Source organism: Rutilus rutilus, assembly GCF_951802725.1.
Source record: "Rutilus rutilus genome assembly, chromosome: 20".
In the NCBI taxonomy this organism is placed as follows: Eukaryota; Metazoa; Chordata; class Actinopteri; order Cypriniformes; family Leuciscidae; genus Rutilus; species Rutilus rutilus.
In genome coordinates, this window is record NC_140225.1 from 10,867,135 (window position 1) to 10,889,728 (window position 22,594).

At 37.3% G+C, this 22,594-nt stretch overlaps 1 protein-coding gene across 3 annotated transcripts in view; it reads left to right on the forward strand.

The window, feature by feature from the left end:
* Positions 1–22,594, forward strand: part of atrnl1a (attractin-like 1a) — a 266,096-nt gene that overhangs the window by 47,717 nt on the left and 195,785 nt on the right. For all 3 annotated transcript variants that reach the window (XM_084390795.1, XM_084390794.1, XM_084390796.1), the window contains exons 8-12: positions 1,478–1,733; positions 6,074–6,257; positions 10,456–10,610; positions 21,459–21,543; positions 21,767–21,978. In XM_084390795.1, coding sequence (XP_084246921.1) covers positions 1,478–1,733; positions 6,074–6,257; positions 10,456–10,610; positions 21,459–21,543; positions 21,767–21,978 — 892 coding nt within the window. The remainder of the gene's footprint in view (positions 1–1,477; positions 1,734–6,073; positions 6,258–10,455; positions 10,611–21,458; positions 21,544–21,766; positions 21,979–22,594) is intronic.

The window sequence follows — 22,594 nt, forward strand, 5'->3', positions numbered from 1 at the left end:
ACAGTCATTTTCTTATGTCAGTCCACACAAAACAAAAACGCATTACTTTTAGAATGAAGGACATGAAGGAACAATAGAAAACTTAAAAAAATAAAATCAATTCTATTGGTAAAATGTATGCTGAAAACACATTTATATGAATCACATTCTTTCCGATGAATTTTCCACTGCAGGGTGTTTTTTTTTTTCCTCTCCATCAGAGCCTGTGATAATGTCTGCAGATTCACAAGAATATTTATTCTGTTAATGGTTTTGAAGATACGCTCACTGAGTCTGACTGAAATAAGCAGGAGCTTTCTCTCAGTCCACAGTGTAAACTGGTTTCACTGGGCTAGTTTTAACCAGCAAAGCATAGCAGTGAATACACCTGTGCAGCAGTGTAATGGACACCAATAGCTCACACTTTTCATCACGCATATAAACTTTCTCTCTCCTTGACAGTGCACATTATGTTTTAAATGAACTGCCTTCATTGTGGAGAAAGGTCCCAGGCAAATGGGCAAATTAAAATCACTGTCCTGTCCACATGACTGTATTTCACCAAGCTGTTGTCTGGTAGATGTTTTTATTTGTCATAAACTGCTGAATGCACTTTGATGATAGGAATGCGGTAGCAGGCCAGTCATTGTGCATTTACAGCGTGCGTGTGTGTGCATGAATATGAGAGTTCAGTCAGCATATTGAGATGGAGTTTTGCTTACTTTTTCATGAATTATAAAGTGTCTTTCTGCACTTTTATCTGAATATCAACTGAATATGAAACACATGATGCATTTATACATATGACACACACACACACACACACACACACACACACACACACACACACACACACACATTAGGATAAGATTTTAAGCCCAGGTTGCATTTATTTTATCATAAGTACTGTAATATTACAATTTATTATATTACAAATTAAACTATTTTCTAATTGATGTTTTAAATATTTAAAATGTATTTTATTTCTGTAATGGCAAAGCTGAATTTTCAGCAGCCTCTGGTGTCACATGATACTTCAGAAATCATTATAATATACTGATTTGGTGCTCAAGAAACATTTTTAATTATTATCAATATTGAAAACGGTTATGCTGCTTAACATATTTGTGTAAACTGTCTTACTGACCCCAAACTTTGACTGCAAATCAAAGTTATAATTGAGGGTTAGGAGATTAGTCTGTTTTCATAATCACAATAATAAATAGTAATAGCAATAGTAGTTTTCAGTGGTTGTATATTCTGAGTCATGTTTTTGTTAGTTAAAGAGATGCAGCAGTTTCACTAGGCTTGAGTCTGTTCTCCATGGAGTCCTTTTTTAGATGCAGTGTATTGATTGGCTGTTCACACAAGAGAATATGTGTTCCTGTGATGCTGGGAAATTGATGTCCAACTTTTGCTCAGCCTGAGGTGATGTAATGCCTCAAATGCTTGCACAGGATCTCATAATGTCTTCATTTCTCTTCTCTGCTCTTTGCAGGATGATATCTACATGTTTGGTGGGAAGCTGGAGGCAGGCTCCGGGAACATAACAGATGAACTGTGGCTGTTTGATACACGTAGCCGTTCCTGGTCCCTCAGGACGCTCAGTCCTGTGCTGCAGTCCCAACACTTCGCCGTGGAGGGACATACTGCTCACATAGTGGACAACAGAAATGGAGAGCCTATCATGGTGGTGCTTTTTGGCTATTCACCAATTTATAGCTACCTCAGCCATGTCCAGGAGTACAACATTCGTAAGTGCCAATATGTAACTTATTGAGAAAATATTTCTTACTTGAACTGATGGTGCAATCAAGTCATGTGTTGAATGCACATGAACGTCACCACAAAGTTGTAATAATGTGTGAGAAACCTATTTTTCTTAAAGCCCAGAGTTTCCGAGGTGAATGAAAACACAAAACAAAAACACACCTGATGCACATTTTTTATTTGTCAATTTGTAGATGTAGAGTTAAAAAGTCTTGTTGAATTTTCATGTAGAAGTTACATTGCCATCTTGCTTCGACCAAAGTGATTTGAACGCACCTGAGGTTGTAATTACAACTTCCCAACTCAAAAATATGAACTTCCCAGGAGGACTTGAATGCACCATAAGTGTGTAGTTTCATGACAGCCTTAAAGGGTTAGTTCACACAAAAATGAAAATTCTGTCATTAATTACCCACCCTCATGTCGTTCCAAACTAGTATGACTTTCGTTTATCTTCGGAACACAAATGAAGATCTTCTTGATTAAATCTGAGAGCTGTCTCTCCATCGACAGTTATGCAACTGACACTTTGAAGTTTCACAAAGAGATTCCTAATCCATGTGAATTGAGCGGTTTAGTCCAAAATTTTCTGAAGAGACACGATCGCTTTATATGATGAGCTGATTGAATTTAGGCTTTTATTCACATAAACATTGATCAGCGAAGATAAACAGAAGCTCAACCACTAGAACAAACCTCTTGCGGAAGCTCAAACGTGCTGCGTAACACTTGAGAACCGCTTAATTAATATGGATTAGTTTTACTATCTCTTTATGAACTTTCTGAAGTGTCAGTTGTATAGCTGTCAATGGAGGGACAGAAAGCTCTCAGATTTCATCAAAAATATCTTCATTTGTGTTCCGAAGATGAACCAAAAGTCTTGTGGGTTTGGAATGACATGAGGGTGAGCAATTTGACAAATGCAGACAGTTCCTCTGGCTTCCAGCAGATGGCAGTGTAATATAACATGTCACTAGCACAGCACTTTACTGATGACATGGTGAGCTGACATGACCAGACCTATTTTTTTACAGTCTATGGGCCAGACTCATTAAAGTGAAGGTTCTCTTCTTTCAGTGGTATTTTCTAGTCGACTCGCTCCACTCTCTGTCACAAACACACACCCACTCAAACACACACTCATGCTTTAGGTCATTAAGAAGTGGTAGTACCTGAACTGCACTGTCTGGGATTGAACAATGATTAATGTGTCTGAGCTCTGTTGAGACTCCACTTAAATCTTTCTTTCTTATGCTCTCGCTTTCCCCCAGTCGCTTTTTCTCAGTTTTTACTCTCTTAATGAATACATGAGCTTATTAGAGCTGTTGAAAATGATGGCAATCGCACCCCTACTGCGCATCTGTGACCTTGATGACATAAAGAATTTGGCAAAATTAGAGTGATGCAATATTTGAAGAGAAGCTTCCTTAAACTTGAGATAGATATATATGCAGTGATGTAACAAGCCAGTATATCAATGAAAGGCAGAGAACGCTTAACCATGGTATCTTCTCTGTCTCTGTCACACTTAGTCGTGTAATTGATTACAGATGTTCTACCAGAGAGAGCACTAACCACGGTCTTGAAGTCAGACTAGTATATAAAATGTCAGCATGTTAGATAGCCATGCAACCTCCTCTTTTTTAATGTTTTAGTGTATTTAATTAATATGTTGTATATTTTTCCCATTTTCTATTAAAAGTTAAATGTCACATTGCAAAAAACAAAACAAAAAACATTGTTGCATTGGCCGGGAATCGAACCCGGGCCTCCCGCGTGGCAGGCGAGAATTCTACCACTGAACCACCAATGCTCACATGACTCTTCACTTTGCTGACACGTGGTCTTTTTCCACGTGGTTCCATCATAATTTTTCGCGTTTTTGTTTTGTCCCCACATAGTTTCGTTGTCCCTCACCATACTAACAAACTTACTTTGTTGAGTGGTTTTAATAGTCTTCTATGTAAGATCTTTGTAAGACCATCACAATTTCAGGTTTCAAGCCTATGTGCATGTGAGCTCAAATACCATAGCATTTTAAGCTAATTGGATCATTGTCCTATGTGTAGTGTACACGACGAATACAGTGAGCGAAGACTAACTACCTTGTCATCTTTCAAATTCGGTCCATTTTATAAAAAATGCTGTTTTGACGCTCTTTGATGTGGCGCGACAGGGCGCAAGTGAACGCGATCATCTCTTCCTATTCACTAGCTGCTACTAGTTAAAGAATAAACATGAATGAACATATGAAGGTAACGTTATGTTGAAAGATACAGACCAACTTATTGAAATGTATCTCGTGTAATCGCTCAATCAGTTTCATTGGTGGTGGTTGAGGAGATTCCCCCTTTGAGTACCCAGAAAAGCTCTATATAAATGTAACAAATTATAATTTTTTAGGGATGGGCATTTTACAAAAATATTGTATTCGAATATTTGGCCTCATAAAAATCTAATATTCGTTTATTTAAATGACGTTTAACGAGAAAGCCGTTATTTTTTTAAGTTGTTTTTTTTGTTTTTGTCACCATTTCTGAACAAGTTTACAATTAGGCAATAGCTATACACATCAAGCTTACTATATTTCTTTTAGTTGAAAACATGAAACAATATGTGTAAACAAAAAATGTAAAGAACAAAAACATTTAAGCTCCAGCAGCGCAAAAAAAAAAAAAAAAAAAAACGCAAATAAAGCAGACTGCGCAGTTATCGTACATGTGCACTCGAGTCAGCATATTTATCGTGTTTAACGTTATATTGTTTCACGTTCATGTTGTGTACGTGAATGTAGTGATGGACAGCTGTCTTTCCTCAGTCGACTGCTGTTTAGATTTCATGTGATTTCTCATTGTAGTGGTGATATTATGTTAACTCAGTTTCATTAATTAATTTGATTAAAAGTATTTCCATTTTGTAATATCATTTTCATCAAAGTAATTCCAAACTTAGCGAGCCAGACGGCGACATTAGGTGTTCAAATATACCATCCACTTGTTAAACACGCTCCACAGCGCAACCCAGTGCATTTAATTATAACTGCGAGGTAGTTCTTGGGATTTATCATGGATTCACTGCATTAACGGCCAGCAAAGCAACGTAGTAGGCTACAATTCGATTAGTATTTTATTTTTCGAATAATAATTACAGATCGAATATTCGAAAATTCCGACATTCGTGCACATCCGTATTTTTTATTATTATTTTTATCCGCGGAAAGACGTCAATGAAACCTCTTGTAAACAATGTCACGTAGCGTATTACTACCTCAGGCAAGTCATTCATTGTCCACAGCTTGTTCGCCAGATAAATTAACTCTTTTGCTAAATATATGCACTGTATTAGCCTATATATTCATTATATTTTACTTAACCTATTAGTATTATTAGTGATGTCTTGATTTTGTATGTTTGAATAAATCTGTAATGAAAATGATAGCCACTGTGTAAATTATTATTTCAACAACAAATTGGAGCAAAAACATAATTTTATAATTAGATTTAGAAGTTAATGCGAAAACTACCTTATATGTGCAGTTTACATACAATTTGTTATTTGAGTGTTGATTATTATATCTAAAAATAGATAGCAACTGAATTTAGGATAAAATGGGCTCTGTTGTTAACCTTTAATATAATAGTAGCAATGTGCAAGTATAAGGTTTTCAAGATAATTTTATCCTTAAGAAACTTTTAATTATAATTTAATTAATTTAAAGACAGAGACAGCATTTTTTCAGTAAACCACTGTTTAATAAAAAAAAGAAGCTATTTTATGTGTCATTCCCCCCCCCCCCCCCCCCCCCGCTATACCGAACAGTCAGTTGTGTACCGTTACACCCATAACTACAACTTTACATTTTTTAAAGGGTTTCCACTGATTATATGGCAATAACTAGATCCTTTAAAGAAAGATGTTTTTTTTTTTACTTTCTTTACTTTCTCATGCTACCCTGCATTATATCATTTGTATAATGCAACTGAGTAATACTAGATACACTACCTTTCAAAAGTTTGGGGTCAGTTATTATTTTATTCAGCAAGGACAAATTAAAATGATCAAAAGTGATAGTATAGACATTTATAGTATTATAAAAGATTTCAGTTACAAATAAATGCTATTCTTTTGAAATTTCTCTTTATCAAGGAATCCTGCCTCTTTTTTTTTTCACAGTTTCCACATATGAAGCAACTCAAAGGTTTTCAGTATTGTTAATAATAAGAAATGTTTCATGAGCATCAATTCAGCATATTAGAATGATTTCTGAATTATAATGTGACATGCACTTATGAGTTTCTGAGAGTAAAGTCTATCTCTATGTCAGGTACTAACTCCTGGTTGGTGGCAGAGACGAATGGAGCGCTGGTGCAGGGAGGATATGGTCACAGCAGTGTTTATGACAGCTCCTCACATTCCATATATGTCCATGGAGGATACAAAGCCCTCCCTGCCAACAAATATGGCCTAGTGGATCATTTATACCGCTATCAGGTCCACACGCACACCTGGTGAGTATCCACACTGTTTACATGTTATACTCTTTAACTATGAAAGTGTGTGTGCCCTGCCTGTGTATCATTGTGTGACTGTGACAAACCATTTCAGCCTCTGCCCTCTCAAAAAAACAAAAAAAAAACAACTACAAAAAACCCGGATACCTTTCATCCACACACAAATCAGACCCTTAGCACACATGTGAGCAGGATTCACATCTTCCCTAAGCCAGTGAGTGTGCTGACCAAGACTTCCTGACATGAGTGAAATATGTTACAAATAAGCTGTTAGTGACACTATAAATGATGCCAGGTTGCTGTTGCCAGGGTGAGTTCTTAGGAGGTTTTAGTCCAAGAGGAACGAATCCAACATTCCAGACTTTTCACAGGCGTTTTTACACATATTTCTGTAATAACCCTGTGAAAAAAAGAAAAATAATTAAGGGGTAGAATATATATTTTTTTTCATCATGTTGTTCCAAACTTGTGTGATGTTTTTTTTCTTCTTCTGCGGAACACAAAATAAGATATTTAGAAGAATGTTGAAAACAAAACAAAAAAATGTTTTGAGAAAAAATAATACATATTTTCTTTTATGTTCCATAGAAAGTCACACAGGTTTGGAATGACATAGTGAGTAAATGATGATAGAATTCTGTCAATGGTTTTACCTGGTCTGCCAGCCTGGTCAGGCTGGTCTATTGGCTGGTTTTAGAGGGGAGGGGATTTTATACTGGGAGACCATTTGAAACCTAAAGAGCAATTTTGACTATCTGAGACAGGCAAACTAGCTAAACACTCGTCTGTCCAGCTGAAGACTAGCTAGACCATACTGGGAAAGCAGTTTATTCGAACTAAGATCAGCTAATTGCCATTTAAACCAGGTATGATCCAGCTAAGTACCAGCTTAGTCTAGTTTAAGTTTTATTCATCAAGGAAGCATGTAATTTGTGCACCTCTAGTGGCACCAAATGGAATTACTGTTTTTTTTTTTTTTTACAATGACAAGTTTTAGACATTTCCTAATCTTTCATTGCTAAGACAAACAGGTAGTCCCACTCGAAACTCATGCTATTGGTGTTTGACCAACAATGTTGTCACATCTGATCCTGTCTGGTCGCTCAAACAGATGGATTGTGTCTGCTTTTGGTGCTACTAGTTGTATCGAAATTACACTATTTACCCTTTTACTAAAAACCTAACTTGGAAAGGTTATGACATTTGTTTTTATTATGAACATTGCATTGGCCTACAATTGAACTCAGAGGTACCACCACCAATGCTTTTATGAGCGTAGACAAAGTACAAAGTAGTGGTAGAAGTTAATTTGAGGTTTCGTTCTCGCATTCGTTCCTTTTCACGCTCAAAGACGGTTCACTTAAAAGTTGTCGGCTGCACAAAGAAAGCTTTTGTATCCATTTCTCTTAGAACGTCAACGTCTTCTGTGCTTGCAGATGGAAGACATTAAAAAACGAGACACATGCCCAGTTTTTTTTCTTTGCCTTTATATTTACTGTCTCTTTGCTTGGGCTAACAGTGAAACCTGTCTCTAAAAGCTCTCTCTTACCCTTAAATGTGAGGATCTCTCGCTCATGCACACACTGCGCGTTCCTCACTCTCTGGCTTTTGATTGACAAAGCAAGTGAAAGGAGCTGCACAATGCATCAAACAACGCTTCGCTTACAGGGCTTGGGGTGTTTGACAGAGTGTAGAGAGGAGTGCTGAGTGGATGCAGAGTGATGCAAAGTGCTTATCCTCACGGACTCAATCACGGTGGTTGAAACAGAGAAAACAGATTAGATGGAAAGCAAAAGGGAGAAGTGGTGAAAGAATTTAGGAACCCATTTAGCCATTTTGAAGTTAGAAATTTAGGGAAAAGTCAGTTGTGAAGGGAAGTTGAAAATTAGTTGGTAGTGAACTAATTTCTCAAATGTGTGTTTATGAAAGTGTTTTATAGATGTTTGTATATTAGTATATTTTTGTGACCTTGTGCCAAATTTTGATGTTCTGTCTTTTGTGCCAAAAGACAGAACATCATACTACAATATTCATAAACATGTCCAAAGTAGTCTGAACAAATGAATCAAATAAACAGGGTATTTTTAACGAACCCGAATCATACTGTGTGGCCCATGTAGTCTGATACACGATTGAACAACTCTTAGGAGCTGGCTTTTTTTAGAGGACCAAAATGACTGAATGATTATTTTCAGTGAATCAAAAACAGTTACTGAAATATTCTGAATCTCTAAGGCCCTGTTTACACCTGGTATTAAGATTAAGAAAACGCATTTGACCGGACTTCTTTCATAGTGTAGATGTTCATGTGGTCGAATGCGTTCGAACATCTGCAAAATGACTACCAACTCTCCGTCTACTTTCCTAACGTGCAAACATCACGGTAAGTGTGCCAGTCACGATTTAAACTTTTTTGGCTGTAGACTGTTTGGTTTAAAGACGAAAAATGTACCAAGCACAATATTCTCTGACACTGCTCTTGATTTCTAACACGTGCTCACCGCTTTTGGCATGGTCTTGCGGATATCAGAGCAGAAACGAAATATGCTGCTACGTGCTTTTCCTCGTCTCCGGTCGCGTTCATATACAAATTGAGAGAGCTCATTTCACCCATTAGATCGAAAGATCTGAAAAACCCATGCATTTACCCACCCATAGACCCTCCCCTCAAATAAATCAGGACAGAAGAGGTTGAAAGTGGACAAAAGAGATGGATTAAAACACAGGTGTAAACGAGGATGTGTCTCCCTCATTTACATTCTCCCTCATCCTAACTCGGATGTGAAGCATTCCTGGCATGCAGTCGATCAGGTTCATGACCTGGGTGTGCGACAGACTCCCACAGGAATTCTCATTGATGGACACCAGCTTATCTCCTTCACGTAGTCCGGCCCGACATGCTTTACTTCGCTTACGCACCTACAGGATAAATGCAAGTTGATAATGTATGAATAGGTCGATTTTTTAAATGGCCTTGGATATTTAACATAGAATATAACATATACAGTACTTGTGATCTGATTGACCAAAACCCATCATAAAAAAAAAAATTGAGCTCAAACTTGCCTTTTGACCACTATTTTAAAGTTACTGTACTCTGCCTTTGTATTGTCAGCAAAAAGTGAGAAGCCATGCCAAGGCAAAAGGCAGTAACTTCCACATGATCAATATTTGGTTGCTGATCACCATTAACAAAATCATCATAGGCATTTATTTTGTATGATTTACAATTACTTATCTACTTGCTATCCTGCGCTTTGGTTGCATTCTGATGGCATTATTAATACATTAGACATGGCAAAATACCTCCGTAGATATATTAGTCCAGCGTTGGCTCGACTGGCAAAGTTTTGGCACTCTGCCAACTAGATGCATGAGTGTTTCAACCAGGTCCGGTACCCGAACTGGGTGAGGCGGAGCTTTAGTTCTTTGTTGTATTCATCTGCTACGGCATGTGTAACATTTTTCTGTCAACTCTGCATATATCCTTCCCGATCGATATTGCACGTTTGTCAATGGAGCGGGTTCAGACCATACTAAATGTTCTGACCGCGTTTGTGCAGGACAAAGCTCTGAGGACATCAGAAGTTACAGGGACTGATGGCAGCTGTACAAACTACACAGGCTACACCGTCATTTTTAATTTTAATGGACCGTAAAACAAAGGCAGAACACCGTACAATCTGATAGGTAGCATTATTTGATAGAACACCGGCACAGTAACTTCATATTGACGCGCGGCTAAACAAAGGCAGAGTACCGTAACTCAATTTGAGCGTTCCAAAACAAAGCCAAAGAGCGGTAACTGGTGTTACGGTGTTCTGCCTTGGTTTCTCATGGGCTTTTGAAAGTTACTGTAAAGACAACCCATTATTTTCTCAAAAAAACAATGGAATTGACTCAAGATACTTATCCACATGAAAAAGGAGGTCTTGAATGTGCCAAAAATATCTAACTAATTTTCGACCAAAAACAAAGTTATGGTCTTTTGCCTTTGCACGGCAACATACACGTGTGTGTTTCTGTGTGTGGGTAGATGTCTCTGTGGTGCCATATTACTGATGGCGTCCATCTGCGTATCTGACCTAGCCTGTGGAGAGTGACCTTCAGACCAACTGTTCCATCCCATAAGCTAAACACTCATGCACATGCTGCATTACAATAGCCAATGAGATGTGTGTTTGCCTCTCCCCAGGTTTATTCTGAAGGAAAGCGGCCTGGCAAGATACCTCCATTCCGCTGCGCTGATCAGTGGAGTTCTTCTGGTGTTCGGGGGAAACACTCATAATGACACCTCGCTCAGTAACGGGGCCAAATGCTTCTCCTCCGACTTCCTCTCCTATGACATAGGTATGGACTACCTGTGACCTTCCTTATCTGATTTTACTAGTACTTCCTAAAAGGTGAAGTGTGGAAATGCAAAAATAATTATTCCTGTCAAATTCCCAGTTGAGATCTTCGGAAAAATTATAATAGTGCCTATGTTTGGACATTTTTGCACTTCACATTATATAATGCTTTATAAGACACGCTGCCAGCGCACTTTGGATTCATTAACCATATACATTATGATTTATGACTCTTGAGTATGCATGGATCCAGTGACGTATTGTGAGATACAGAATGCATGCACACTCAGCGGTACAATTACTGTAAATTGTTTCATTCAAGCTGCTGCAGTGTGATATTACTGACAGTTCATTACAGAAAGCTGAGAAGCCAGTGGAGATCTACTGGAATGCACAGTTGAGTCATAATGGAATTTCCCAGAATATTGTCGACATATGCAAGCGAGACGCATACAGGATGCAATGACTGCATGTGTGGTGTCTGTAATCAAATCTTTGGTAGTACCCTTATGGAAGACCTCCCAGTGTAGAACCTTTAAATAGTCTACATACCGCCTCGTCAGTGCTCTCACTTTTCCCTTTTTGAAAATAAGTGTCTGTGGCTCTGTTCCAAAACCAAGCGAACTCTATGTAGGCAGCATTTTAAGGCATCATATGCTCAAGATTCGAAACCTGTTCAAATGGTATAACTTAGCTGCCATCTAAGCTTCCTTCATTAGTCAAATTCTAAAGTCGATCTCAGAATGCACTGTGTTGATCAGGAAAAAAATGACAAGATGGTATACAAAGTTAACAAAATGTCAATTATGTCCCAAATGCAACACTTTTTTTTTTTTAAACCTAAATGGCAACCTAGGTTCATTGGAAAAACTTGCCTCTACTATATTTTTGCAAAACTCCCAAAACATACCTATACATACAATTCACTGCAGTTTTCAGCAGAAATGAACACTAGTGGCAGTAAAATGCCAACAACTTTGTCCTTTTTTACACAAATGATAATTACAGGGACAGATTATCAATGAATGCTTATTTTCGGACAGATCCTTGAACAATACTATGTTATGACCTCAAAACACTTTTGCTATTTGATGTTTGCATCACATAACCAGCTCCATATGAATGGCTATTCTGATGTAGTAAACTTGCTTGGTAGCACGATACAGCATTGCACTTGCAATATGGAGCACTCGGGTACGAGTCCCGTGAAACATGAATCGCAATATAGGAGCTCAAAGACTTGTAGAAGCAAACTGAAATGGAATTGTTTTGTCTCATGTTTGCTTTTGTTACAATATCGGTTAGGTTTAGGGTCAGGTTAGCGGAGGTGGTACATTCGTTTCAAACTTGATAGAGCATTGACCTTTTAGCTCCACTCACCAGACATTTCATTTTTGATCATTTTTGAAAACATTGCCAGACTCGCATTCCTCTGTCTCAGATAAAACTGAACATGCTTAGCACCACTCACTGGACATTTTACTTTGAAAGTGTTGCGAAATGTGAAAGAAGCATCGTAAAATGATTCATTCATTATATTTTTGTCAACACTTGAATGTAGGTGTTTCATAAAAAAATGACATTTCAAACAAAAAGTTGAGAAAATAGCATTTTTGTCAAAGACTTTGTCCAGATTGGATTCAGAACAATGATCAAAACATAATGAAGTAGATGGAGTCCATCAATATCCCATAGCTTGCAAAGACGTGTACCTCTTTGTGGGTTCGATATTTCATTTGGCAGTTTTGACTTATGCTGTTGAACAAATCCTGTTAGCTTAATTGTGCGTAAGCAATCTTCTATCCGCTCCTTCTGGTTTACGCAGACCATCTTCTTCGCTTGTTTTTGGATCCGGAAATGCTGTACTCTTTCAGAAGATGCATAACAGCATCCCCTTACAGTATAAAAGTGTAAACATGGACAGCCAGATAAAGTCAATGGCAGGAAAGTGGAAAATCTCGTCAGTGGCGGGGAAAGAGTTAAATTACACTCTTAACCCCCTCACACAAGCACTTGTCAACACAGATGTATATTGTTGGTGCCATCTCCAGTAGTTTGATGTTGTTTTTGTTCTGTCTCTTCAGTGTTACCACATTGTTGAGCAACCAATTAGCACAAAAAAAAATCATGTGCGAGCTGAGCGTATAGAGTGTGCATTGTTTGAAAAATGTGTCTATGCTGACACATAAAAACCGAAGTATACTTTGAGCTTTAGAAGGCAGCTGCCAATGTAGGCTGCAAACATGACAGCAAGGTGACTCGTTGGGTTTTGGAACAGAGCATGTGAGTGTGTGTTGCTCCAGTCATGCAGATCATTTGTAAATCTGTAAGCATACACGCAGCTGAGGGGCTGCTAACGTAGGTTTACAGATATCCTCAGTATGACCTTTCTCAAGGCAAGACCTCTGTGATGGATTGCTTCTGAAACCTTTGACCTCTGTGGTGGTATAATGTCTGGCCATAGGCATCTGTCTGAGGGTATGTGGTGGAGTGGTACATATTCATTTCTTCATTCACCGAATGGAGCTTTGTCACAGAGCTTTTAAAAAAAAACGTACGGAATGTTTTTTGCTTGTAGGCTTTGCAAGTTCATGAAACTTTCTTCTGCAGAGTCAGGCACTGTAAACTTTGACAATACTTTAAATAATCATTTATTATGGGCTGATATGGAGAACAAAGAGTGTGCGTTGTGTTTTACATTGCTCTTGCCTTGAAATATTAAACACCAATTAACATGCACAACTTATTTCAGCCATTCCTTGCAAGCCAACAATGGATTTTACGACTGTTGTTTGATATTCTCTATGGCTTACGATCCCAGTGCGCGGTGCACACACTATAGGTTTACTACGGCCTTTGGCAACTTTGGCTAATGTGGGTTTTTTTAAATGGGAGACTTTTACGAGGAATATCAGTGAATGATTTAAAGTGTTCCTTTCAGTGCTGACAGTAATATTTAGCCATCATTAAATCCTCATAAAAAACAGTCGAATGCCAGTGGGCCAGATGGTGTCTGCTATTTTATGAATCTTTTACAGTACCTTAGACAAGGAGGTTGTGGAGCCAAGGGAGTGTGAAAGAAAGGATGAGAGATTGTGCTCATTCTATAGCGAATTCCTCCCACAGTGTTTACTACAGTAGAGTGGCAACTTTCACTTCCATCTGGCGCTTCTCTACTGCACTATGTTTGTTCAGTGTTTTGCAACTCAAGTAAAGGCAAGGGCTCGTGGACTCTGTGGATTGTGCTGGTTCTGTTCTGGTGTCAGGGAGTGGTCATTTTTGGCTTGAGTCTGGGTTGGCTCTGTGTACCCAAGCCACTTTGTCTGATTGCACAAGATTGCTTGGACAACCTTGACTGGCTTTACACATACTGGCTGCAGTCTGTCCAAATATACATCACTACCACTAAAGCACTGGCCTTAAATCTGCTCCACTCGCTTAATTCATTAAAGTAGCAAATTAGCAAATTATTTTCTAATCACCAGCAGGCTTCCTGGAAATGTTCCTGTACAATTGCTTGTAACTGTTGGTCTTCTGTTCTTCCTGCTGTGGATACAGAGGGCAACCTTTCCGACCTGCTGCAGTGTGTATGAAACAAAATGAAGTAATGAACAGACTCTTTTCTTGACTTTTCTGCATAAAATGCTGTTTGTATTTGTATTACTGTTTATTGGACTGATTATGTTTGCATTGAGTGCAGTGATTATGCTCATTTTGAATTGCACTGCTTTGCAAACCAGCTTTTCACTCGATCTGGAACACTGTAAAATATATTAAGTTGACTGACTTTTACTGGCATAGAAAACCTGCAGAAACTGATTGCCTCAATTTACACGCAAAGTAGTTAATCACTTTTGAGCTGATAAAGCTTACTACAACTTTGTACAGGTATTCAATTTGTAAAAGCTCAATTTAATTAAGATTTATATTAAGCATTAAGTCTTTGTTTGATTTATTTGTTCATATAATACTAGAAAAATCTCAAATTTCTCATAAGAGTAGCATACAGACAGCATATTATTGGGGTAACTGCACTAGGTCATTTATTTGTTTCATAAAATGTTTTTGTTCCATAAGCTATATATACTGTAAATAAATAAAACTTTTAAGTTTTATTACTTTTAAAGTGTGTTGTTAAAAAAAAAAAACTTAAAAAAAAGAAAAGAAAAGAATGGATATAATGCCAACCCAGGAAAACAAATTCAGTATTCTGTCCCTAAGGCTGTAAAGAATCTGTTTTGTAATCTGTTTTGAAATTTTAAGATTTGGCTGGCTACACCATAAATGTATCACTGTGATCTAGTGTAATGCAGAAATGGAATGTATAGGCCCTTTCCCACCAAAAGTGAAATGAATAAGCCATAGGCTGAAGAAAATGCAAATTCATGCCTGTACAGTAGGGGGCGCAGCAAAAAAAAAAAAAAAACCCAAATGGTTGAATTTGATCATCGAAGGTCAGCAGCAAAGTCAGTGGCTAATAAAGTGAGATTAAATATATAAATTATATTTGTGTTATTTAACATTTAATTATTGCAGGTTTGCATAATATTCTGAGTTTGCATTTCATTAATTTTTATCAGAGCTTAAAAACAGAAGAAAAAATCAATCGGTTCTCTCCGAACAGAACCAGTATTTTAACGTTTCTGTTCATGCGTAACAAAACTGTTCTGTTCCCTTCTGTAACAAAACAGTTTGATTAGAAAAAATACCGGTTACTAATAATGGTATTTTTAAAGGGGTCATATAATGGTACATGCACTTTTACAAGTTGATTGTACTGAAATGTGTGTTGGCAGTGCCTGTACACAACCATCATAAAATGATAAAAATCCATCCAGTGTTTTTTTTTAAATCTCCTTATATGTTTTCCCCTCTCTAAAATCAAGCCGTTCGACCTAGTGACGTCACACGGTCGGACGCCCCTCCCACGTTTTTTGATTGACAGCAGCGTTTCAACACAGACCCGCCCTCGCTCATGAGCGAGCTGTCTGTCATCATAGTCCGCGCGTCATTGTTGATATACGCTGGAGCACTGTCTATGAGCAGAATGGCGTCTAAGCGACTGTGGTGTTCTGTTCTTGGGTGTAATAAGGAACACAGCAGTCATTTTGATGTTCCTAAATCCGAACTGAAGACGCAGTGGCTGAGTTTTGTTCTCAAAGGGAATATTCCCCACGATCAACGTCAATGCTTTCATGTTTGCGCGAATCATTTCTTACCAAACGAGGGTCAGTATAAAGCTGGTTTTGCTAAGAAGCTGCTCCTGAGGATCGGTACCAACTATTCGTGTTCCTGCTAGGGCTGAACGATTAATTGCATTTGCGATAATATCGCGATATGATGAAATGCGATTTTTTTTAACCGCAAAGCTGCGATTACAGTCTGGTCACGTGACACGCGAAAGTAAACCAGTCTGTATTGCAGATGAAGCATCAACTTGGCACGCTACGCATAGGCCTGGCTACAGGAAATAAGTTTATGTTTAATTTATGTGATATTGTGTTATAGATTCTCTCCAATGATTCTGTATCAAGTAAGATAATTTCAGATTTATGTCTGAGCTTAGTTTTATACGTGATGACACGTGTGCTTTATAAACAACCGTGTTCTGCTTGCTTCTAATTCCTCTGTCTCACACACACACGACACCACTCGAACCTTACGAGAAATAATCTTTAATAAAGTTCAGAAAAGTTGAAGCGAATTACAAGGACATTCACGGGCTTCACTGCACAAGATACAAGATATGAGATGCGTGCGGTCTGCGTGATGTTACTTTTGTAGTGCGCGGTCTCGCCCGACGGTATTTTACTTACAAATGTTCTACGAAGGCATCATATGTCTTGGAATGCATTTGGCTTATATATTAAAAATATGAAAATCACCGACAGAAGCTGCTTTCAATTTCAAATACTCACGCGCGCTTTGCGAAGAGCGTTTGAGCATGCGGCTGTGAGCGACTCCGTCTACGTGGTTAAATGTACTTGCATCTCAAAATGCTTTTATGACGCGAAATTAATGTGACAGTCAGTTATATCTTACGTTATTAAACAGACAGGACAAACCATATATTATAATTTCAAAAGAGATGAAAACGTTCAGACAGCCTACTCTTAAATACTGAAAGCACTCTTTGTTTAAGCTGTTTTTGACCAGGTAAAATGAGTGTTTTCTTACAATACTAATGAGAATTTTTAATTAAAGTATATTACAAACTTTTAATTTAGACCCTAAAGAATCATATTAGCTTGTACAAAAATGGCATTATATGACCCCTTTAAACTTTTTTTAGAGAGAGCTTGTGACTAAACCTTGTAACTCCATTTGATCCTCAAACTGTCTTCAAAACCGCATACAGTAGCTTTACCTGCCTCAATCATGAATGAAGTGCTGCACACATTTTGGAGACTGTCTCTGCTTGTTTGCAGTGCAATGGTAAATAAAGAACTAGTTCTTTGAATAAGTTCATTATTAAAAAAAACATGATGTTTGTAAAGGCAAATGTTTTATGTATTTAAGGAGCCGAAAATAGTGTTAGTCTGGTATTTGCCTTCTAATCATAGCCAACACAGCCTGTACATAGCACTTCATCTTTTATAACACAAGATTTTGGCCAAATGTATTAAACAACAGTAAAAACTGAGCGCCTGCATAGGTACAATAATCTTGTAAGTTGATGAAAACGTAATGCTGAACTTCAGATGCATTAGATTCTGTTAATGACTGACAAAACACAACTCTCTGACATTCGCTGGTGAAAAACCTTGTAACTCCATTTGGCCAAAATGTTAATAATAATGACACACTCAAGTGTCTGACCACTCATAAAGCCACAATACTAACTTTGACTTATTTGGAAAAAGTAACTTCTTTCTTTCTTTCTTTCTTTCTTTCTTTCTTTCTTTCTTTCTTTCTTTCTTTCTTTCTTTCTTTCTTTCTTTCTTTCTTTCTTTCTTTCTTTCTCCAAGTCAACTTTTAAAGGGGAGAGAAGAGGCATTATTAGCTCTTTTTATGCAATATTTCTCGCAATGAGGGACTGAATTCAAGATGACACAGAAAACGGTTTTCATTTGCGTATCCTCTTGCCATGTCTCTCCCAACTCTCGTACCTCTAATTAGATTCAGGGAAAATAAACCCTAATTAAAATTGTAGCACTCTGGCTGAGAGGCGTTGTGAATCAGTGTTTTTTTCTTCTGCACAGACCTTTTGTTTTAATACAACCAACAGACTAGGTAGCAGATTGCCTCAGCACAAAAACATATTTTATTAAGCTTGCAATTAAAATGGGTTTGGTTTCCTTGCTACTGCATCTACTGTTCTCTACCTCTGCTCTATCTGCTCTTGTCATCCAGTGTTTCTTCGCTCTGTTTCTTTGTCTCCTGTACATTAGCTATGGGAGTTGAGCCAATATCCTGTGAGGAAATGAAATCTAGGCAGAGCCAACGATAACTATCAGGAGCAGTTTTACCATTTGAGAGAATATGAGTGTCACCTTTAGATCTGTAGAGGTCTGGACCAGGTTTATTGAAATCAGGCATTGAATTATTCCAGCCAGAAATCTGTGTGGTGGCCTAAAATGTTGGCCTTTGGATAAAAGCATTTGCAAATGTATACAGGTAAATGTTTCTCAAAGCGATTTATATAGCATTAAAGGTATTTTTTCTGTGACAGACTTTTTGCAATTCTGTGTGATTCAGAGGCCACTTACAAAAAGCTTTAAAACTGATAAACAGGATAATGAAGGTTTTTAAAGACATTTCTCCCCTCATCTAAGCTACATTAGTTGTAGCTTGATGGGAACAGAGTGGTACTTCTTTTCAATTCACTCCAATAGTGACTCACAGCCTTCATAAGCTGTTCATAAGCAGCTCCCACAGCAGTTAATAGGCTACATGATGTCAAGGTGTATGATATAGTTAAATGCCAGGATGTTCCCATCATTCTACAACTGATTAAACTACATATGCATGAAAATCTAGTTATAATGAATTTACTCTTCCTGACATTTCAGGACAATGTTTTGTTTAGCACGTTTCCTAATGTGTCCATTAATTAAGCTGTAAGGGTTGCAGGAGTCAGAGATTAGCTAAATCCTTTTTGTGTGGCCATTTGGTCTGTTTTCTGAGATTAAATTTTGTGTGGATGCAGGTGTGACCTTAGTTAAACAGCAGCTTGATGATCAGTACTGCACTCAAGAGTGCTGTTTGCAACCTGGCCACACTTTCTTGACTTTGCCTGAGTACTTTGAGGGGTAAACGCCAAATTTACATATGTGACCCTGGACCACAAAACCAGTCACAAGGGTCAATTGAATAAATAAGCTTTCAATTGATGTATGGTTTGTTAGGAAAGGACAATATTTGGCCGAGATACAACTATTTGAAAATCTGGAATCTGAGGGTGCAAAAAAATCGAAACATTGAGAAAATCGCCTTTAAAGTTGTCCTCACTCACAAAAATAAATATTTTATATATTTACGGTAGGAAATTTACAAAATATCTTCATGGAACATGATCTTTACTTAATATCCTAATGATTTTTGGCATAAAAGAAAAATCTATTATTTTGACCCATACAATGTATTGTTGGCTATTGCCACAAATATCCCCGTGCGACTTATGACCTGTTTTGTGGTGCAGGGTCACATATTAATGCTGTTTGTGGCAGTCTGTATCGACTTTGAAAGTATGTGATGGCTTTTGAAACTGATATATATGAGAAAGAGAATGGACGCCCTATTGAATTGTATGGTTTAATGACTTAATAACAAATCATCTGGTCCTTGGTACAGTAGGTCTTAAAATTGGGTAAATATAGATGAACAATAATATATATTACTTGAGTACCAAATCAGTATATTAGATTGATTCCTTTAACTGAGACTTCTTTCAAAAACATTTAAAAAATCATACCGACCCCAAACATCTGACCTGTAGTGTTTTGTTTTAATAGTGACAGGGTAAAATTGGGGTGAAATGGGAGTGATTTCTGAAGTTATTTTGATATCGGTGATACAAGGTCCTGTGAAAGTATGTCCTGAGACTGTTTTTTCTCTCTCTTTTGTAGTCTTAGAGTCATCTTTGTTCACTTTCACTAGACAGAACTGCACTATGTTGTTGTGTTGGTGGTATCTTGGTGATGCAGTGCTGCAATGTGTGGTGGTAATCTCTGCTGCGGCCGTTAGTGGTGCTGTAGGGAGGCTGTGAGATGTCTCAATCTTTCCTATGCTCTGTATATTGTTGTTCTGTTATATAAGAATCTCATGCTACAAAACATCTGTTCACAAGGGGTTGTTAACAGTGTGTATGTACTGTGTGTTTTCTTGACACACATGCATGTGTATGCACATTGATGCATTTACTAGCAGGAAAGCCTGTAGAATGTAAAGATAGTCTTTGATTCCTCTCCCTAGCTGATTAACTGACCATGAGTACGGCTAATTACTGAATTAAAGAGCGTGTAACGAGCCGAGAGTGTGTCCGATCTGGCAGCCTGGGAGAAACATATGCCACAGAGCTCATGTAACCTGGACAAACACGAACAGCTCAAAACACACAGATGTCTCAGTCAGTAAAAAAGGTTTGGTTTACATAGTGCTTTGTACACTGCTGCTGTGGCTTTCACTTCTGATGAGTAAAATATCTCTGCACTGATATTAAATTCTGGTCGAAATTGCCACATTTCCTAAATCAATGAAAAATAATAAACTAAAAAACTAAAACAATTGTTTTAAATAGTAAAAGTGGATCATTTTAACAATGTTAATAAATTATCAGTTCTTCTTGAGATTAAAGTGGATGTTAGATGCTGGCAAAGGTAAAATACACTACTGTTCCAAAGTTTTTGAATTAAACTAATTAATACATTCATATGGATCTGTTAAATCGATTTAAAGTGACAGTAAAGACATTTATAATGTTGCAAAAGATTTCTGTTTTTAAATAAATGCTGCCCTTTTGAACTTTCTATTCATCAAAGAATCCAGAAAAATCATCACAGTTTCCAAAAAAATATTAAGCAGCACAACCTATATATATATATCACATGACTAGAACAGGGGATCACATGACAGACATGAAACAGTATGTATGTGTATATATATATATATATATATATAAAATATAATATATATATCAAATATTGTCATGATTTGGTTTTGTTTCATGTTCCTGTTCCATGTCTGTCATGTGATCCCCTGTTCTAGTCATGTGATCCAGCCATGTGTCATGTTGTCATTGGCTCATTGTTCACAGGTGTGTCCCACATGTTGTCATTAGTCCTCCTTGTGTATTTAAACCTTCATATTTGCCTTGTTCCTCGTCAAGTATTGTTTCCTGTTACCACTGTTGGTAAGCGTCATGGCCACGTTTATGTTTTGAGTTCATGCCATGCCATGCCATATCACGTTCTGTAAATAAACTGCACTTGGGTTCTCTACAAACTTGCCTTCTGTGGACCAACACTTTTTTTTTTACTGTATATTTGATTATATATATTGTATATTGTATATTATCAATTGAACATCCAATATTGATAAATTAAGTAATGCTTTATCTCTAATATCATCAATTAACCGGTGTGGTACGGATATATATTGTGCATCTCTAGAATAAAATATCAAATGACTAATAATCTTGTTATTAGTTTTAGGGTTGTGACATAATGTTTTATAATGGTATTAATGTACTCTGTGAATCTAATAGCTTTTGATGTTATTTTCAACTACCTTTATGTATATGTGTATATACACATATACACAATATATATATATATATATATATATATATATATATATATGTATTTTATTTATTATTTTTTTATTATTTATTTGCATGTGTGCTTTTCAGCATGTGATGAGTGGACAGTTCTTCCAAATCCCAGTCTTCATCGTGATGTCAACCGTTTTGGACACACAGCTGTTGTCAGTAATGGGTAAGTTCTTGATGTGGACTTTTTCCATTCACTGATACCATCAGTATATGCGCTCTTCCTGTTCCCAGGTTGTTATTTCTTCCACTAAATTTAATTTAGTTAAACAAATCATCATGGGTCGGGGGAAAAATCTAATGTGTATCCTCTCATTTCCTTTGGAAAATTGTTTTGGCAATACAAATGGGTCGAAATACAGAAAAGGTCTGTTTTCTCTTCCACTCAGCTCAATGTACGTTTTTGGTGGTTTCTCTGGTGTGATTCTGAACGATGTGCTGGTGTATAAGCCTGCCAGCTGTGAGGCCTTCCTAGAGGTGGATCTTTGTCAGAGCGCTGGTCCTGGTGTTCGCTGCGTCTGGATCAAAGAACGCTGTGTACCCTGGGACTCCAGCCATGCTAATGACAGTGTGCCTGCCTCCTTCTGCCCTGCGCGCACCAGTAAGAACCTATCATTTTAAAAGCTTATGTTAAACACTGGCTACGCAGAATGACTTTTATGGTCATTTATGGAGCTGTTTTTGAGTATTTTCACCATACATTCACATTGAATTAATTTCTTATTCACAGGAGTCAGTAAAAGTGGGTCTTGCATAGGGCTGGGCGATATGGCCAAAAAAAATTATCACGATATTTTTTTATATCAGTCGATATCGATAATTATCATGATGAATGTCAAATCTTTATTTCTTTCAAGTTTAAAGGCAGATTTTTGCTCCTAAGTGAAAGTTGTAGAAACCAGAGCGTTAATTGTGGTTTTAAACTAGTCAGAACATATCATGACAAACACTTGCCAAACAGGTGAACATTTCACAGATCTGAGGTAGAACATTTAAACATTTGTCAATTTTCCTTAACAAAATAAATATCTTAATAGAAAAATTAATTTCTTAGTTTCTGCATGTGCTAATTTTTATTTGGTAAAATGTGATATTCTGACTGTGTTTTATTAAAATTAACCATTGGTCATCCAGTATCATGCATTTAGATCATGATAACCACAGATAAAACCAGGCATAGCCTGTAGCACCTCACTATCATGGCAAAATGTAACTTT